The sequence below is a fragment of the Hesperophylax consimilis genome, chromosome 8, assembly GCF_061612785.1.
Source record: "Hesperophylax consimilis isolate HC1 chromosome 8, BYU_Hcon_1.0, whole genome shotgun sequence".
In the NCBI taxonomy this organism is placed as follows: domain Eukaryota; kingdom Metazoa; phylum Arthropoda; class Insecta; order Trichoptera; family Limnephilidae; genus Hesperophylax; species Hesperophylax consimilis.
Genome location: NC_142843.1, coordinates 25,178,447 through 25,196,107, shown reverse-complemented (window position 1 = coordinate 25,196,107; position 17,661 = coordinate 25,178,447). Strand labels below are relative to the sequence as shown.

Sequence of the window (17,661 nt, the reverse complement as noted above, 5' to 3'; positions counted from 1 at the left end):
AAACTAACTAACCATCACGCCGTTTCCCCGCAGGGGGGGGGGCAAATAGGACGGACCGCCAAACAATTCGGTCTTGTCAAATATTCCTTGCCTCACATGGCCCTACTCAAGTATCTGATTCACTTGGTCTTCGGAAAAATTATAAAAAATATATAAATAGTCGTTTATATATTTTTTATATATTATACTCCCCAGGCTTTTACTTTTGAGGAACCGGTTCCAAAAGTATCTGGATAAAGAACCGGTTTCATATCGGGCGAGCGACCATATATATATATATATATATATATATATAGGTATTTCGCAGAAAACGCAAATCTTATTCCCCCGGAGCTCTGTATGCCATATATTCAAAAAGTCAAATCTTATTCTCGGTTCTCGCGCATGAACCCTATCCCATGCCTATCCCGTCGTCCCAAGGGTCGATAAGCAATCGACATAAACCAAATGTTGCAAGACCTTGCCCATAAAAGTTCAACAGCACTCGGTTTATGTCGATTGCTTAATTACCCATGGGGCAGCTTACTTACTTATGGGACAACGGTCTTAGGCCCTGGATAAAACTATTCGAGAACAATTTGAAGCTACTGGGTGAGGGGAAAGATGCGTGAAATGCCTTTACCTACTCAATTTTTCCCACAAATGACATGTCGCACTCCCTGTCTCATCAAAACAAAATGGATAAGCCATTGTAATTGCATAAATAATATAAAAATAAAGAGTTCATTTTATACCACTTTGCACACAAATCATTTCAAAAGTTTGGCTTACAAATGGCTGCCAGGTAATTTCCTCTCACCCCGGATTTGGCTTCAATTTCATTCATATAAAATCGCACTAATGCTTTGTCGGTTATCCGAGTTTGTCCGGCCTTTTTGGGTTCATGTTCTCGCGACCAGTGTTGACAACGGATCTTGGCCTAATGTCGCCGTTTTTCAAACATTTAGTAGCCTAATGTAGCCGAATTTCAGTTGCAGTAATTCTGCCCACATATTCCCCACAAATATTCTACGTGAGCTTGATTCCCCCTTTTATTATTCGAAATCCATGGGGGGGGGGGTTTGTATTAGGCAATTCACCCTAAAGAGAGTGCTTTGTGCCAATTGGGTTCAGATATATAGTTAAACTGATGTGAATTATCTATAAGGGGACTGGACATATCATATATTAAATAAAGTCATTCAAATCTATAAACTTATAAAGAATAGAGTATTTATTTATTTATTTATTTAAACGCCCATAGGGCTTTTACCTATAATAATGTACATCTTTATTTTTTAGTTATACAGATTACATATAAAAAATTTTAAAAAAATAAAAAAAATCAGTGTTAGCAAAATACAGGTTACATAAAAAAAATATCAGAGTTGACAAAATATGTTACATAAAATATAAGAATTTTAAAAATATAGGTATGGATAGAGTAAGTGAGACGAAAAATATAAAATCTTCCAAAATCCACAAAATCAACCATAATGATAATAAGAAAGTATAACAATAGTTTACAAATTAGGTAAAAATAGTTCGCACATACTCCGTTTAAAGTTGGCCAAGTTCAAATTATTGTCAAATACATTTATATTATTTAAGTATTTGTTACCAAGACTGTGTAAACGTTGTATTGGAGAGTGAAAACTATAGTTGGAATGAGATGTATGTATGTAAAATGTTGATATTTGCCTAGTTGTTCGTGTAGGTATGTGTAGATTTATTAAATGCAGGAGTTCACAACAATCGAATTTAGAGTTCAATAATTTTAATAAAAAGGTTAGGTCGTTTTTTTTTCTTCTGTTTTCTAATGTCGGAATATTTAAATGATTCAATAATGACTGGTAATTTATGTGTTCTAAAGGGATGTTAAGTTTAAAATTGACGAAGCGTAGAAATTTTCTTTGAATTCTTTCAATATTATGAATATGTACATTGTAGAAGGGCGACCAAACTATGGAGTTATGTTCTATCAGGCTTCTAACAAGGGATATGTACAATAGTTTTATGATTTGTGAAGATTCAAAGTTTTTAATTGTTCTTAATATAAAACCTAATGCTTTCATACCCCTATTCACAGTTTGTTGAATGTGGGCCGTAAAGTCTAGTTTCTCATCCATTATTATGCCAAGATCTCGCATTTCCTTTACTCTTTCTAAATTTGTTTTATTTATTGAATAGCCAAAAAATTGTGATGTTTTTTTTCTGGAAAAGGTCACAATTTTGCATTTTTCTACATTTAAATATAAATTGTTTTGTGAACACCAGTTATTTAGCATGTCTATATTAGATTGAAGAACTTGACAGTCGTTTAAGGAAGTTGTTTCTTTATATAATTTAATATCGTCGGCGAATAGCAGTACATTGACATTTTTAAAGCAGTTGACTATGTCATTTATAAAAACAATAAATAAAATTGGGCCAAGATGACTACCTTGCGGTACGCCACTAGTGGCCAAAAATGGTTTAGATAAAAAAAAAATTATTTTAACAAGTAAAGTTCTACCAGATATGTAGCTACTTAACCAGCTTAACATATTTGCTCTGATTCCTATAGCATGAAGTTTTTGGATCAGTACTTTGTGAGACACTTTATCAAAGGCTTTCGAAAAATCAGTATATATACAGTCAACTTGTTTATTTTTAGAAAAAGACTCCAATATATAGTTTTGAAACAGTAGTAAATTTGTTGTAGTTGATCTACCTCTAATGAAGCCATGCTGTTTGTCATTTATTAACTTTGTTAGTGTGGGATATATTTCTTCCAAAACTAAAGATTCAAAGATTTTGGGTAATACAGATTGTATGCATATTGGTCGATAGTTTGAAATGTCAGTCTCGTCACCTTTTTTAAATATTGGAATAATATAGCTGGATTTCCAGTAGACGGGAAAATATCCAGAGGATAGTAGGTGGTTAAATAAAATGGTTAGTGGTTTAGACAATACGGAGGAGCACTGTTTTAGAAAAATTGGCGGGATGGAGTCCGGGCCTGCAGACTTGTTTATGTCTAAGGAACTTAATTTTTTTTGCAAGATTCTTCGGTGATGTAGCAGTCTGTTAAATGTGTGGTTTTTTTGAATGTGTATGAAGGAATATTTTCTTCTAGTGTTTCATCATCATAAACATTTTTAAAGAAATCAGAAAAAAGATTTACAATGTCTTGCGTATTGTTGGCGTATTTGTCGTCCATGTGCATTTCTGGAGGATAGTCTGTGCTGTCGTTGTTTATTTTTTTAATAAATTTCCAGAGATTGTTCGAGTTTAAGGCTGTGTTCTCGATAGAATTTATATATGTTTTATAACAGATTTTAGAGAGATCTTTGCATTTTTTCCTACTTTCACTGAAATTTGTATAGTCGATTTTCTTCAGAGTTTTTTTGAATTTTTTATGAAGTATTTTTTTTTGTTGTAGTGAGGCTATTAGTTCTGATGAGAAGTAAGTTGGATATGTATGTTTTTTAGGAGTAAATAGTGGTACATATGATTTGATAGTGGTGGAGAATATTGAATATAGATTTTCTAAGGAATCGTCGGTATTAACGTCAGACAAAAAAGACCAGTCAACATGCGAAAGATGAGAATTTATAGATTCAAAATCTGCTTTTTTGTAGTTGAGAGTTTTTTCAACGGGTTTCGGCTCGACGCCACATATATTTAACTTAATATAAAGAGGGGGGTGATGATTATCAACAGGTAACAGAGGATCATTACATTTCTCAATGAACAATTTAGGATAATTTGATATTGCTAGATCTAGTAAACGATCATTTATGTTGTATATAAAGTTATGTTGTAAAAGATTTAAAAAAAATTTCATATCTAATATCTCACGTGCACGATCATTTTGACTTTCATTAGCAATGAAACCACTATCACTTGTTTTCCATTTTAGGTTAGGGAGGTTGTAATCCCCGAGAATAATAATTTTAGAGTTAGGGTATTTGTAGAGTAGATTTTCAACGTCTTCGCTGTGGCTTCGATAGTTTCCGGCATCAGATAGTGGCGGTGTGTATAAAGTTGCAATTATTATCTTTTCTACAGTGGTATCAATTTGTACAAATAGTTGTTCGAGTGTATTATTTTTTGTTTTGAGTTTTCTCGACATCAATTTCTTCTTTATTGCAATTAGTACTCCGCCTCCCCTTGTTTTGGAACTGGATTTAGAGTTTCTATCGCAGCGAAAAATTTTGTAGTTGTTAAGTCCGAGTTCTTTTGATTTTATTTCCGAGTCGAGCCAAGTTTCTGTCAGCACATATACGTCGTAATGGTGTAGCGATATTGTAGAACGTAGTTTATTTAATTTGGTGCGTAGTCCCCGCGCGTTCTGGTAGTATATCTTGAGTTTGCATCGTTTTTTGGCGGTGTTTGCACTATTTTAGGGTTTCCGTTTACATATTTTATAGTAATATCATATTCGCCATTTGACTTTCGTTTTTCCAGTTCTTCTTTTAGATTTTTTAGATGTTTTTGTTGAAAAATTGTAGCATCGGGGTATATCCTTGTGTTGTTTTTTAAAAGATGACGTTTACTTAGTAATGTTCTGGATGTTGTGGAGTTATTGAATTCTATTTTAAGGGACCTTGGTTTTTCAACACTTGGTTTTCCAATGCGGTAAACGCGTAGCATATCACGGTTTGCGGTATCATCGAGAGCAGAGATTAAAACCGTTACCTTGTTTTTGTCATCTATTAATTTGTTGGCCGCAGTCGTTTCAGTGCTTTCGGGTATATTACAAAGAATGATGTTTTTAGCTCTTTCGCTACGCTCATTAATTTCAGAAATTACCTCGCAAATGTCGAGGTTGTTTTGTGGGGCTGGAATATTTATTCCGATTTCCTTATAAGCCCGTAATTCACCCTCTAGACTAGCGGTTTTATTAGACACCGTTTGCGCCAATCTACCAATAGCTATTAAGAAATGACTTGTAATTGGGGTTAGTTTTGTTATTTGGTCTTTCGTGAACTTATTTGCTGGATCCGTTAAATAGGTATTAAATGCAGCCACAGCATTTTCTACATTTGTTATCAATGCTTCGACATCCATTATGGTAAAAATTGGATTGCAAGTAGAAAAAGGTTATTATTTTTATTTAATTATTTAACTGCAATGGTTTCACTCCCCTGAAAGTTGGTTTACTCCGAGTACCTATGCAATATTTCTATGAGTACTTATGTAGGCAATACACTGCGAGACAGTAAGTTTGACAAGGCAGGTAGCAATAATAATCTTCCAGATATTCGCACTGAGTCACTTTTAATTATTATTTTGTTTTCACTTTTGACACTTTAAAATCACTTTTTTAAAAGATGTTAGACCAGTTACACTTGTGGGCAATTGAAGCCACGTTTTAATATACTTTTCGCTGCTTTTGAGTATAGAAATTCACTGGTTTTCTATTAATTTGTATAGAGCGAATATTTGATGTGCTCACCGTGTCACTGTTGTTGTTGTTATAGATATATATAGATATTATAGATATATATGATGTTATAGTATACGCGAGAGTTGTTGAGGGACAGCAAATATGGAATACTAAGAGGAGACTGGTAGGTGATTTTAATAAACAATCGATATATGCTTTTGAAAGAAGAATGGTTTTTACAATTGAAGAAGACATGGTCAAGAGTCTCATCCTCCACACCACACTGGCATAATGAACTTTCGAGCACCCGAATTTTAAACAAATGAGTTGCAATAGAGCAGTGGCCAATTCTCATTCTCGAGATACAGGAAATAAATCTTTTGGACTTTTTTTTGCCGTGGAACCAAGGTTTACTTGGAATATGATTTTGTATTCCAGCATAGAAAGATCCAGTTTGAGTTTTCGTGACTGTCCAATTTTCTTCCCAGGAACGAGAAATGTTGGATTTAAGAATAGATAAGACGTCAGAGACAGGAATTTTAAAATCTAAAGGAATAGAACCAGACACAGTTCCAAGTTTAGCGAGAGAATCAGCTTTCTCGTTACCCTCAATTCCTAGATGGCCAGGCACCCAAACCAGTATTGTCTCAAACATAGATTCGTTTAAAGAATCGAGGATGTTTTTAATATTACAAATAACATAGTCTTCTGGACATCGAACGATATTAGAGGAAATTTTTAATACTGCACTTAGAGAGTCAGTACACAGTAAGGCTCGACGAATATTGAGGAGTTGGATTTGAATTAAAGCTTGTTCAATTGTGAAGCATTCTGCAGTAAATATGGAAATTTCTTTAGGCAATTTATAAGACAGATTAACATTGAATTCAGGAATATATACCGATGCGCCACATTCTTTGTGGTCGGATTTAGAACCGTCTGTGAATATGAGGGAAAATCCAGGAAACTTTGAAAATATAATGTTTTTAAAATGTTCTTCAACATTTTGAAAGTTATTAGCTGATGATAAAATGTTCGTCCGGAAGTCAGAAATTATTACGTTTGGGATAAAATTAATAGTATTAAACGGGGTACTGTAAATAGGAAGGATTGGATCATCTTGTAGATTTTGAAGGTAAGAAGACAGAGATCTAAATGATAGAAAACTTTTTAATAGGAGAGGGAATCGATCTCTATCTATTACTCTCCTTCTGTTATTCAAAATACTGAACAAACGATCGAGACTTGTTCCAATGAGTGACGCGATGAAGATAACGCTTTGAAGATATATCTATCCGCGAGGTATTGTCTTCTCAAAAATAAGGGAGGATCTACACATTATACCTGAAGAGCATTAATTGGAGAAGATTTCATTGCCCCAATAATCATTCTGGGCCTTTTTGATTGGATTCTTTCAAGTTTTTTATCCAGATATTTAGGAAGTGGGTCGAAAAGAAATGTGCCATAATCCAAGTGACTTCGAACGAGGGAATTATACATTAGTTTAAGAGTAGTAGGATGGGATCCCCACCATACTCTGGAAACAGCTCGCATCATATTAAGCCCCTTTTCACACTTAGCAGAAATGTTCTGAATATGCGGGAGCCAGGAAAGCTTATGGTCCAAAAGCAGGCCAAGAAATTTTATTTGCTTAACGATTTGAAGGGGGAAATTATCAAAAGAGACTGTAAAGTGAGGCAGTTTTCTTTTGCGAGTAAAAGCCACTACCTTGGTTTTAGAGGTAGCTAAATTCATTCCATTTGTCAACATCCAAACTTTAATATTATGTAAGGCCAAATTTAATTCCTTCGCAGCATGCGATAAATTTTTGTGAGATAAATATATAAGAAAATCGTCCGCAAAATAAAGTCGCTTGATAGACGAAGGGATTACAATGTCTAAATCACTCATATAAATATTAAATAATAATGGACTGATTACAGACCCCTGGGGTAGCCCTTTCCAAAGTTTGCGCTTCAATATGTTAGAGAAGAGTGGATAATAATTTTAATATTTTTGTCTGTAAACAAATTGATAATAAATTGAACTAATTTTATGGGGATTTTTATTTTAATTAATTTTTCCTTCAAAACATCAATTAATACATCGTCGTGAGCTGAAGAAAGATCTAGAAATGTGGCCAATGTACAAGAGTTAAAGGCATATAATAGGCAAGGCAGATTTCCGAAACTACCAAAATATGTTTATTATTACATCGCTAGGTGGCAGTAAGGATGCCTTCACCGATGTACAATATTCAACATTATACGTGAGTTATGAAGAGACATATATTATTCAAGTAAAAAAACAAACCAATATCAAAATGTGGCTTGTTTATGGAACTTACTATTTTGGTAGAGTATTTAGTATGATCTTTTTTACAAATGTTTCATCATTTGCTTGTTATTGTAAATCATATTAGGTTTGAAAAGCTGACAATAGGTTTTTAAGTTCGCGATATTATGTGAAAGGAGGAAAGCAACCGTAAGCGGCGTTTTGCACCGTTAGCGGTTGCTTGGTTCCTTTCGTGGTCGCGTTTCGTTAGGGACTGAAGTGTAGGTAGGAGTGAGCGCTATTCCATTATAAACGGTGTTTGGGATCTCATGGTTCAAGTAATCCATTAAATTATTATCAATAAATTTTACATGTTATTTAATGTTATCATGTTATACATTTTATTGTTACTGTATTTGTAATTTTAAAGTGTTGCTTTGCTTGATTCTCCGTAATGGCAATCTTGTATTATTCTTCTTATATATTGACCTCGAGAAATAAAATAAAGTTTTTTTTTATATTTTTTATTTTTTAATTTTTCTGTGTTATTTAGTACAACTAAACAACAATATTTTTTAACCATGGCAGTAGCTGTCGTGCAAGGCCGCAGAAAACCATGACAAAACTGCAGCGACACTCACTCTTTATTTTAATAAAACAAATATAATAATGAGAGTTTATTCCAGAATGTACAAAAGTAGTACAAATATTGACAAAATAACAATGCATTCATACATAGAATGGAACAAAAAAGAAACAAAAAAAAAAGTGGGTGTGTCAAGCCTACGCAAGACAGAAGTGAAACTTCTAGTTTCAGCTGATGCTTGGCGTGGCGCAGTTCGCTGGTGTCTGAGAGAGAGGAAAGAAGAGAAGAGAGAGAACGTTCGTGAGCGGCTCCCCCACCTCAACAAGGTTTCACTTCAAAAATGCCACAGCCGAGAATCGAACCTCGCTTAACTGATTGAAAGCCAACCACGCTGAGCACCAACTGTAAGCAAAGCCGCATAAATTGATTATATTATGTAGGTTCTGAAAATATGAGAGCTTGTTATGTTTTATAATGTTACCTACATCACACCCAAAATATAATATATTTTTAAAAATAATGTACAATGTACAGAAATAGAATCCCACACAAGATCGCGTAGTGCGCTCTAGCGAACGGATATTTTATCAGAGGGAGATAGTTTTAATTTTTTTTCTGTAAATTATTACATATTATCAAAATAAATAAATTAATTAAATAAATGTAATACAATTATCATAATATACGGATTAGATAATAATTTTAATCCAACACAATAACGCAAAGCGCGCTCTAGCGGAGTAATGTTTTATCACAGTGAGATAAGTGTTTTTATTATTTTGCAATATTATTTTCTTTTAAAAAATGTTCTGACCTACTAAAAAATAAGATATTGAATGAAAAAGGCGTTAAAAACAAAAAAATAATGTGCGATGGCCGAGAATCGAACCGGATCAACTGCTTGGAAGGCAACTATGCTGACCATTACACCACCAACGCCAGTTGTCGGGATGAGCTAAGAAGCATTTATATGTTACTTCAAAACTTTGACTAGATCAAATGAACTTTAATCGGTGGTGGGGGTACCCGCATTTTCGTTTCGGTCATGAGTCGGTTTTACTCCGGTCCTCGAAATTGCATGACGCGCGTAAAGAAGTTTCACTTCAATATAGTATATGATAATAAATGTTCATGGGGGATATTTGACAGGCTCCTGTTTCGTTTGAAGGCCATCAGGGGGGACTCCATCCAGGCAACCATGGCAGTGATGATGGTATTCTTCGACTGGCGTAGTCTGCGCCATAAGCTTCCCCTGCGGTGGAACAAAGGTTTATTTTAATATACACAGGATGTTAAGGGACGTACTTGACTTACTTTAACCAGTGATTCCTCACATTATTTAGAGAAAAAATGTAAATAAAATTTTGTTCTCCTGTGACTTTTTCAAAATGTCACCGGAAATGTCACATCGAACATCGAAAATGTCACCGGTGACCGTAAATTCATTTACAGTTTTTACTGCAAATAATATCAGGATTTACTGGTTAAAGTAACTCAAGTACGTCCCTCAACACCCTGTGTATATGTTTAATACATTAAATAAAAGGAACTTCAAGGAAGGGTTTTTCAGAGTGAGCTCTTCAGGAAGTTATCTAAAATCGTATCAGAATCTAAAATTTGAACAATATTTACATTAGTTTCAATAACACGTAACAGATTTTTCTTGCATTTTTAAAGTTTTTCTGTTCGAATTTGTGTCGCTGCTTTTCGTTTTTTCTCCAACGCGGATATAATATACTGTGGGTCACGAATGGGCATTGATCTTTTAAATCTAGGATCTATGATTTCTGGTAATAAACAATCCATAAAGAAAGTACTTAATCTGCTTTCCATCTTTTCTCCCCAAAATTTGTCATCTCGTTTTATTATTTCTATCTTTAATGGAATTGCTTCACCCAACCAGACGGCAAAAATACATACAGACTTATTGGAAATGTGAAGTTGACCCTGTACTTGATAATACCAGTTGTGATTTGTATTTGTAAATTTTTTTTTTTTGTTTTTATCTTCCTTCCAGAACGTAATTTTTTTTTTTGCTATTGCTTCTTCAAATAGCATCCCACTAGCAGAAATCGGACATTTAATTTCTAATATTGTACTATCATTTACCAAACCATCTGGAGTGGCTCCTAAGAATGGGAAAATTTCATCAATAAATAAGCCACAGTCATCGACCACAGTATTTTCTTGAATGCAAAGTTGCCTTTTTGCAACTTGCTCATGGTCTCTACCATATTGCACAGATTTTATATTATCTAGAGAGCGGCCGTATAGTATTGATTTAACTAAATTAGCACAACTGATGGTTTGACTTCGTTTACAGATATTACCAAATAAAGAAGCTGTTAACATGTTTCTTCTGCGTTGCAGCCACTCCTCGCTATCAGACTGCAAGACAGTTCGTCTTTCAACTGCCTTCTTTTCACTTTTTGAAATGTCGAGTAGCTTTAAGAATTCTGCCTTAGCACATTCATATGCATCATGTTCCATATCCATTTTTTCGCACAATTCGCCATAATGGATATCAGGTGCTCCTGATTTTGTAAGTAAATGTCTCCCTTGTTTTTTTCGTAAAGATCTTTTATCGTTTGTTTTAGAAGCCATTCTTCTTTTTTTTCTTTTCAATTCTAATCGTTTCAAAAAATTACTAGGGCTCCTGTTGAAAATCTGCTTATGTAAAGAATAATACGGTCGCTTGGAATTGAAAGAAACTACTGCAGCTGCACAACGACCCATATATGACTGTTTTAAAGAATAATTAATTCGTTTTCCACCAATAAATTTTGCAATAACTCCATTGAAACTCTCAACAAAATTACTGTCTAAACAATGTACTAGACTCCGGGCATTGTTGACAAGACGAGAATTAGCTTCCATAATTTTTGAAAATATAATATTGTTTTGTAACTTTGGAACGTGATTGTGGTCTAATGTTTTATTTGGATCAATTTTAAATTTGCAGAAGTACAGTAAACAATCTTTATGTTCACCGAAAACATGTTTGGGTCCATTTAATAAATCTTTCCTTAAATCGATAATTTTTTGGTCTAATGTACTATTTGATTGCATCCTGTAATTTGCAGCTCCAACTACCGCCTTCCTAAGACGAAGTTTGTTGGTTGAAACAATTTTTCTAAATTCCAAAGGAAAGCCGGTATCTTTCGTAATTTTTTCAATTTGATTGCTGTAGTTTCGAATTAAGTGGTTAGAGCATTCTATTTTCTGTACTGTAATATTGGGATATGGGTGACTACTTCTGATTCTGGCGTAAGTGCTGGAGTCTCCATCGGCAATGAGGGTTGAATATATAAGACCGTACATACTTATCGATTGTTGAAATCCGTCTAAAATTGCTTCAGCTTCCATTCCGCTTGAAGAACCAACATAATTTTTGAAGCATGTGTGCTCGGGCACAGGAATTTTCAAATTTATAGCTCTTGCGCAGTTCGTACAGTACTTATTTTTAACTGCCATGTAAATAATTTTTTTTGTGCGGTAACCGATTATCGTAGCAGCTCCTGAGAGGGCGGAGTAGTTGGTTTTATAAGATCGTTTAGACCAACATGCATCAGCTACTACAGTGATCATTGGCGTCCCGTTTTCATCAACATCGCCGCTTTGAATAGCCAGTTTTTTTTCTTCATCGGCTGCCGCAGCCATACTGGTAAATTTGGTTTTCTCCCACCATTCACAAACCTTCTTATGGCATTTTCCATATCCAGCAATAGATAAGGACGGAACTTCAAGGGTAGCACATAGTTCTTCCATGCCCGAATAACCCGATCCTATGCTCATTATTCCCGACACAAAAGATTCGTTGATGCCAATGCCTTCTTGTATGCTTTCGGACGTTTTAAGTTTAAAATGTTTACCACATAACACACATTTTAAATTAAAAGTAGAGTTCAAACCATTTCTATTTTCTGAGGTAAATCGTAAATGCTTTAAATTGCAGTTAAAAAGGGAATAATGTTGACTAATACATTGGAGTTGTTTAAAAAAATAATCAAATTGTACTACTCTCCGCCCTTCTATGCAAATATCATCGCTTTCTTCTATCGCCTTTTCAATAACAAGCTCTTGCTCTGATTCTTCACAGCTCCATCCTTGGTCATTGGTCACAGGTTTTTTCCCCAAAAAATTGCTGTCTTTTTGGTCCTGAACATAAAATAAAATTTTAGTAAAATACAAACCTATCATTACGATGTTGGGAACACGCGTCATAGAAATCATAAAAATTCTCGCCTTTCGACAATATACTTCATGAGGGCTAAAGCAGGTGCATGTAACAAGTGTTCCGATATATCAGGAATATAGGTAGAGATGGCAAAAAAAACGCGAAAAAATATTTATGGTTCGAAAATAGGGCATTTATAAGTTTTCTTTGCGTTTCAAGGCATTTGAAAGTGTTTCCAGTGATTTCTATTTCGCGAATTAACGCGAAAAACGTGATTTTGGCAGTATTTCAGCTAAATTATTCTATTTAGCGAAATAGGCGCGAATTTCCCGAAAATACCGGGTATTGACTGACAGGCGTACGAGAATGGAGCCCACTATTGAAACGTGCGCAATGCTATCATTCAATCAGTAAAGTGCCACATCCATTGTTGCATGTATTTACCTGTATTTCAAATATGCCTACTTTATTTCATTTTTGGAAGCCTGTCCTACCTCTTTTTACAATTTTGTTACTATTTTATGTGTAAATATTTAATATTTTTAATTTATACTGTACGCTGAATTTAAACGCTTTCCGAGAATATAGCGTATTTCGTAAGTCAAAGAACCATACAAATTGGAGAAGCTGATACAGTAATATTTGGTCCTGTACAACTAAAGAATAATTGAGAAAAATGCATAAGGAAGGTAGTTTCATGTGAATGTGCAGGGAAAAGTATTATGCCTACTTTATTTAATTTTTGGAAGCCTTTCCTACGATTTTTTATAATTTTGTTACTATTTTATGTGTAAATATTTAATATTTTTATACTGTAGGCTAAAATAGCTTTTTGACATTACCCATTTTTTGCGAAATAAATTACGCCTATTGATGTTAATCGCAATCTGCATTTGTTGTGTTTGTGTTCGACCCGTACTTAGAGTTTCCTTCCTTATTAATTTAATATTAAAAATAATTATTTATAATCTTTCACATGGAAATATGTACTTGCAAATGAAGGTTAAACATATATTTTACCAAAAAATACTTAAAATATGCGCTAAAACCATTCACGAAATACATTTTTTTCTATTTTGCTACAAAACGCTAAGTTATGCCTCAAAATGCTATAAAACCCTAAATTTCCAATTGTTAATGCTAACAAAATCTGAAAATTAATGCTAAATTTTGCCATCTCTAAATATAGGTAAATAGGCTATGAGAAATCGTCTTTTCAAACTTTGACACCTCATATCTCAGAACAAGTTAAATGAAGTTAGAACCCTATCCAAATGAGGTGACGAATAGTAAATGCGAGATATTTGAAGTATATAAGTACCTTTTCGACAGTAGTGGCTGATGAACCAATAAGAATATCCTCGTGGTCTAAATCTTCCAAGTTTGGTCCTTTGTGTGCAATATTTACAGTAGACTCATTTGGTTCTATCGTATGTTGGTGTTTTTGCTGTATTTTTTCCTAAATAAAAAAGCAAAAAAAAAAAATATATTATGATGAAAAAGTCCAGAACCCACCCCCCCCCCCCACCCCCGTGACTCCAACGCACTCAAATTAATTTGTTGCTCGAAGCATACCTTGTTTGGAGTATTTTTTCCGGCTGCTATGGATAAATCATGTGTTGATCTACAAAGAGAAAAATAATATAATTATTTGAAACTGTACAACACAACACATAGATAGAATATCTTTGATTTGACAATGTGTGAATGGTTACGTGTTTATACGCGGAAAGGTGATATGAACTAAAAATGATCCGGCGTGAAATGGTAATTTTTGGTTCAATTACCAAACGTGCCCTATGAAAAAACGTTCAATCTCCCACTTAGTCAGAGCGCGTAAAGACAATGAATTCTCTCACACACACTTGCATAAAGATGCCGCCAGTAAACAACATGACGTTAGTGCTAACCGTTAGGAAAAGGAACGCATATTGAATGTTGGATATTACACGTTTCAAAGAATTTGACACTTGAAAATATACAATGCGACAAATTTATATGAAAAAAGAGAATTTGTGAGTACTTACTGTTTTCGTAGCTTCTTTAGATTATTGCAATGCTTCAAGTGAGTCGGTATTCTACTTTTAGACCCATTAATGAAACATTTTGATGACATTTTCGAAATATATACGCCGTGAAACAGGGAGCGATAGATTCAGTACCGTTCACGGGGGCTTCTCACCCGTAATAAGTAAAATACTGTGAAATGTCTTGAAAATTTGGTGCAAGATGAAGTATTTATTTAATTGTTAATATCCACAGATATCATAACGATAATAAGAGGCCGTACTTCTACAGATGTGTGTATTATATACATATTTTAAATTAAAAATATTGTGTAAAAGCGTTTTTAATGCGATAATCATGGATCGAAGTTTTAAAAGTGGGTTGTATGGTGTATCAATGTTTTTATTTTTTATAGTCGAATGCCTACAACAACTACAAAAAATAGGCAGACTGAAAAATAATAGTCCATTAATTGGTATAAAAAAATATGAAGTCTGAGAATGACATACGAAAGGTAGTATTAAGCCGTTTTAGGGAGCCGTTTTCCAGCAAATCACCATTATGCCCTATAACCCACTCTTAAGGGATTGAGAAATACGGAAATCTGTTGTTAACAAACTTAAATTATCCATAGTAGATTTCTTTTTCCGAAAGCCGTATTGATTAGGAGGGATAATACTGTGATTTTCAACAAACCATTCTAATCTGTTCTTTATCAAATGTTCCACTACTTTAATTAAACACGACGAAAGAGCAATAGGACGATAGGATGAGACTTCGGACGGATTTTTACCTGGTTTTAAAACCGGGAGGATTTTTTGAACTTTCCAGACATCCGGAATAAATCCTGTTTCAAACATGTTATTAATTAAGGATAAGAAATATTTTTATTTATTTATTTATAGAATACATGATAATACAATAATACATTTTCTTACATGTGATACATTAAATCACCACACTAGGCGACTGCCTGTCTCGTGGCGACCAATGGTATATAGTTAGTATGTGAGGTCTAGTGTTAACATATGAATTAAATATTTATACGTGTTTAAAGTATGAAAGATTATATTAGAATGAATTATAATGGAAATAGAAAATATAAAAATGTTAAAGTAGAAAGCAGAAGACAAAAAAAAAGGAAAATAAAAAGAATAAAGAAGAAATAAAAATAAAAGAAAAACAAAAAAATAAAAAATTTAGAAGTCTAAGACATGCTATTATGCAGGAAAAGATCAAATACATAACTCTCTTTTCTGGTTGTGTAAGTGTACATGCATGTATGAGCGCGTAAATACGCGTGTACACGCATACATCCACACACACACTTATTCATATTTATAGATGCATACATATTCATACAAAGATATACAAATATATATGTATACATACATACATACACATATATATATGTATGCATACATACATACACACATATACACATGCCTACTTGTACATAGTTGTTTATTCACTATCTGAGAATGAGAAACAACTGATTAAAACTGTCACAATCATTAATCAAAAAGTCATCAAGCGCCTTTTTGAAAGTGAGATATTTGGTTATTGACTTTATTTCAATTAATAAATTGTTAAATATTTTAGGGGCAAGAAATATATTCAACTTATTCAAATATATTCAATTATATTCAACCGACATGTCAGAGAATGCTTTAAAGAAGCTATATAATATTCCATCAGGACCCGGAGAAGAGTCAGAAAGAGATTTAATTACTCGTTTCAGTTCACTAACTAAGAAAGGAGAGTCTAGCCAGTTAGAGTGAGATGAATATGAAATAAAAGAGGGCATTTGCTCACATCTGGCAACTGAAGGAGGGGCAATCTTATCAGCAAAACCTATAATAATTTCCTCTGGAATATGTTTGGTACGCTGCGGAGCATATGACGAACCGAATTTTTTAAAATTATTTTATTTTATTTTATTATTTTATTTTATTAGGAACATTAACAGGTTTATAACATAACATGCACAGATAGAGAGAAAAAATAAGTAAAAGAATTAGGTTACAACCCAATAACCAATGTTCACATCATGCAATAAAGATAAAGAAGGTTTAAAAGCAATAAACACACAAAGAAAACAAAGAAAGGTTAAAAACAAAGAAATGTTAAAAACAAGGAAATAATAAGAGAAAATGTATATATATATATATACACGTATAAACACATACATACATATATATTTACATACTCATGCATATACACATATAAATACATACGTACACACATACATATACATAGTTGCATACATACATACGCATACATACATGCATACATACATACATACACACACGTACACACACGTTATTGATATTAAATACAAATAATATGAAAGAGTGATAATGAATAAATGATGAATGTAATGTATTAAATTTAGAAAAGGGTTAATTATTACAATACTCTGTTAACATTTTTTTTAAAAGCTCCTAAGGTACACGACAGGATATCAGCATCAACATAAGTTTTATTATAATGATTGCAAGTTCTTAGTAAGAAAGAATTTTGCCTGAGACTCGTTGAAGCAATTTCGATATGAAACAATGATTTGTCTCTAGTTTTCATACTTGGGACTCTAATATTGATTGATGACAAAAGGGCTGGACAGTCAATATGACCACTCAAGACTTTGTGTAAGTAAATCATGTCTGCAGTGTCTCTCCTGCTTTTTAATGTTTTAAGTCCGTAGTGCTTGATAGAGCTTTCCATATCGTAATAACGTAATTGTCTCCTGAAGTTCAAGTGATGTACAAACTTTCTTTGAACAGCTTCAATGCGTTTTGTGTGAATGTTATAAAAAGGATTCCATATGGCAGAAGCGTACTCAAGATGACTACGGACGTAGGAGTAATACAAAATTTTGAGTGTATGGATATTGTTGAATTCCTTTCCAATACGGAATTAGTCCAAACAGATGACTGGGGAGTTTCAGGAGACAAGTTTTCACAAAATTTTCGCCATCCAGACCTCTTTTTATTTTTCAAAATACGTTTAGTTTCGGATTGGACGCGTTTCACTGATAAAATTTTTTCAAAAGACACGCATTTGCGGTAAATGGAAACTGTTTCTTTTCTAGAGTTGTGTTGACTCGACCTCCTAATTGTCCTAACTCGCTTGAATGAGGTTTTTATACCTCTTTCTCTCCAGCGTTCAGTTTCGCTTTTGCAAAATGATATCGTGCTGAGCCTAGCTAACTCTGAATATCCCCCGCCCCTGTGATATTGCACACAGTAAAATAAGGCCTTCGCT

The 17,661-nt window shown here is 33.6% G+C and overlaps 1 protein-coding gene across 1 annotated transcript; it reads right to left on the bottom strand.

Moving 5' to 3' along the window:
* Positions 1 to 9,342: 9,342 nt before the first annotated feature.
* LOC149421780 (uncharacterized) lies at positions 9,343 to 14,506 on the bottom strand. Its single transcript, XM_089634317.1, has 4 exons — positions 14,418 to 14,506; positions 13,966 to 14,014; positions 13,712 to 13,849; positions 9,343 to 9,465 (listed from the first exon to the last, which is right to left on the bottom strand). The coding sequence occupies exons 1-4, from the start codon at positions 14,504 to 14,506 to the stop codon at positions 9,343 to 9,345; spliced, it is 399 nt and encodes a 132-aa protein (XP_089490443.1).
* Between the last annotated feature and the right edge of the window lie 3,155 nt (positions 14,507 to 17,661).